The sequence below is a fragment of the Lipotes vexillifer genome, unplaced genomic scaffold (assembly GCF_000442215.2).
Source record: "Lipotes vexillifer unplaced genomic scaffold, Lipotes_vexillifer_v1.1 scaffold182, whole genome shotgun sequence".
NCBI classification, from domain to species: Eukaryota; Metazoa; Chordata; class Mammalia; order Artiodactyla; family Lipotidae; genus Lipotes; species Lipotes vexillifer.
Window position 1 is genome coordinate 8,430,947 of NW_006798798.1, and position 2,362 is coordinate 8,433,308.

At 58.0% G+C, this 2,362-nt stretch overlaps 1 protein-coding gene across 1 annotated transcript in view; it reads right to left on the reverse strand.

Moving 5' to 3' along the window:
* Positions 1-460: 460 nt before the first annotated feature.
* CAPN12 (calpain 12) overlaps positions 461-2,362 on the reverse strand; it is an 11,252-nt gene continuing 9,350 nt past the window's right edge. The window contains 3 exon segments of the mRNA XM_007471110.1: positions 461-472; positions 639-697; positions 788-932. Of these exon segments, the coding sequence (XP_007471172.1) occupies positions 461-472; positions 639-697; positions 788-932 (216 nt within the window).

The following is a 2,362-nucleotide window of genomic DNA, read 5'->3' on the forward strand; positions in this document are numbered from 1 at the left end:
CCCCCCCCCCCTTTTTTTGAGTTTATTCCGATTGATTCTTTTTTTCTCGGTTTCTGGATAAACCACCCTTCTGGGGACAGGATAATAAAACATGTAATATTTTTAAGAAGGATTCCTACAGTGTCCTCTGTTTTTCTATCTGTTCTCCACCTCTTAGGAGAGCGATAATAGAGCACCTCTTCCCAGAGTGAGGTGGGGCATAGGAGTGCCCCAATCCCTGTTCCCATTAGTGTGTGAAAGTAGGAGTGCTGTTGGGGACCCACTCCAGGCCATGCACTGTTCTAAGCATGTAATGTGGGCTAACTCATGCAGCCTGCACGAGAAAGGTGCTGTTACCATGCCCCTTTACCAGAGAGACTTGCCCAGCGTCACCCAGCTGGTGAGTGGTGGGGCCGGAAGTCAGCTCCAGGCGGGCTGGCTCCCAAGGCCACGCTCTGAATCACTGCTTAACGTCAGGGCATCAGCCCCCTTCCTGTAGAGGAACCCCTGGTGTGGGCTGGGAGAAGGGAAAGGCAGGGCTTCCAGGCTGAGGTCCTAGAAGATGGCCACCTCCATCCACCGGGCGAGAGGAAACAGCAGGCATGAGGCGGGGGACTCCTGACACTCCTGTGCCGCCCCTCCCTGCAGCCCAGGCTCACCTGTCTGTGGGTCAGGCAGACGACCCCCTCGCCCCCATCCAGGTGCTGGCTGCAGTGGCCTGTCAGAGAGGGGCAGGGTGAGCGCCCACCTCCCTGGTCCACCTGCCATGGAGACATCCTCCCTCTGTCCCACCAGTGCCAGGGATGACACTCATGGAAGATGCAGATGAGCTGGGCCATGCAGGACGCGAAGTGCTTGAAGTCCACGCGCAGACGGCTGTCCCGGTAGCGGCTAGTGAGGGCCTGGCTCAGCTGGTTGTTCAGGTGGAAGCCCGGGGGAGGCCGCCTCTGAGCCTGGGCTGCCCCGGGAGCCCCACCTCAGGGTCATACCCCTCCCTCCGACTCGCCAGGGAAGGCAGACACCAGGGGTGCCTGGTCCCACCTCTCTGGTCCCACCTCTCTAGCCTCATCCCAGTCGTGAGGCCACGGGCAGCTCCCTTCACTTCTCTGGCCTTCAGTTTCCTTATCTGTCAAATGGGGACTATGATAGCCCTGACCCTATAAGGTCGTGTGAAGATGTTATATGTAGAGAGCTTAGGACAGTGTCTGGCACAGCATAACTACTGTATTATTATTCCTTTAAACGCTGCAGGATTTCTGCTAATAGACACTAGAGAATATTTCTGTGCAGCAAAGCATTTTTGCCAGCCCCATATGGAGTCAATTTCTTGATGCTCCATATCGGGGGCGATTTCTGGAGTTCAGAAATCACCTCCGATGAGGAATCATCCAACAGAGGCTTTTAAAAGCCAGTCCTTGTGAAACCCCTTACCTCGGTTACTGGGCCCTAGTGACCATGACCTCCTGGTTACCCCTCCCCAGGGCCCCCGTTGTCCCCAGCCGCCTGGTGGCCTGCACAGGCTGCACCTCATCCCCTGCTCCCCACCCCACCCCTACTTGACCTTGGGCTTTGCCTTTGCCTTCTTTGCACCTGATGTTCTCTCTGCCCAGAACACCACGTCCTCTCTCAGCCCGGAGTGTTCCTACTCCGATACACGCCTCCTTCAGGAAGTCCTCTCAGATATTCAGCCCCCCAGCAAGCAGCATCAAGCTCCTCCTCTGGGGTCCCATAGCTCACGTCCCTGCCCTGATCGCTCTGGGCCTCCACATCCCTGCCCTGAGCCCTCTGGGCTGTCACTGTCTTTGGTGGCTCTGGCTGCGCCTGCACTGGGCAGGGGAGTAAGTGGTGGGTGAGGTCCGGGAAGGGCTTCTGGTCACCACTGAATCCCCAGCATCAGCCAGCACAGGGCCTGGAGCAGAGCAGGGCTCAGGGGGTGTTTGTGGAGCAGAGGATAGGATTGGATCGGAGCAGGTTCTTTCTCCTGTCCGTCCCCCCAGCCCAGGATTGCCCGGGTGTCCAGACCTTGCTCCCAGCAGGCCCGCTCCCTGGTATTCCCTCCACCACACACACCACCTTTCCCTTGTCTGTCAGCTCCAGGCTCATACACAAGTCCCTGACCCTGGACTTGCCTCTCCCTCCTCCCTCTCATACATATTTAAAATTTTTTAAAGAGCTGTCCTCCCAAGGCCTCGTGGGGCTCTCCTGTCTTCCTCCACCGATCTCCTCTCTGACCACCTCCCCCTCCCCACTTGGCTCCAGCCACAATGGCCCCCTGTCATCTCCATCACTGGGCCCCTCGTTCACTCCGCTGCCTCCACACCAGCCTCCTCAGGGCCTTTACACTGACTTTCCCCATCTGGACCGCTCTTCCCCCCAGCCCCCA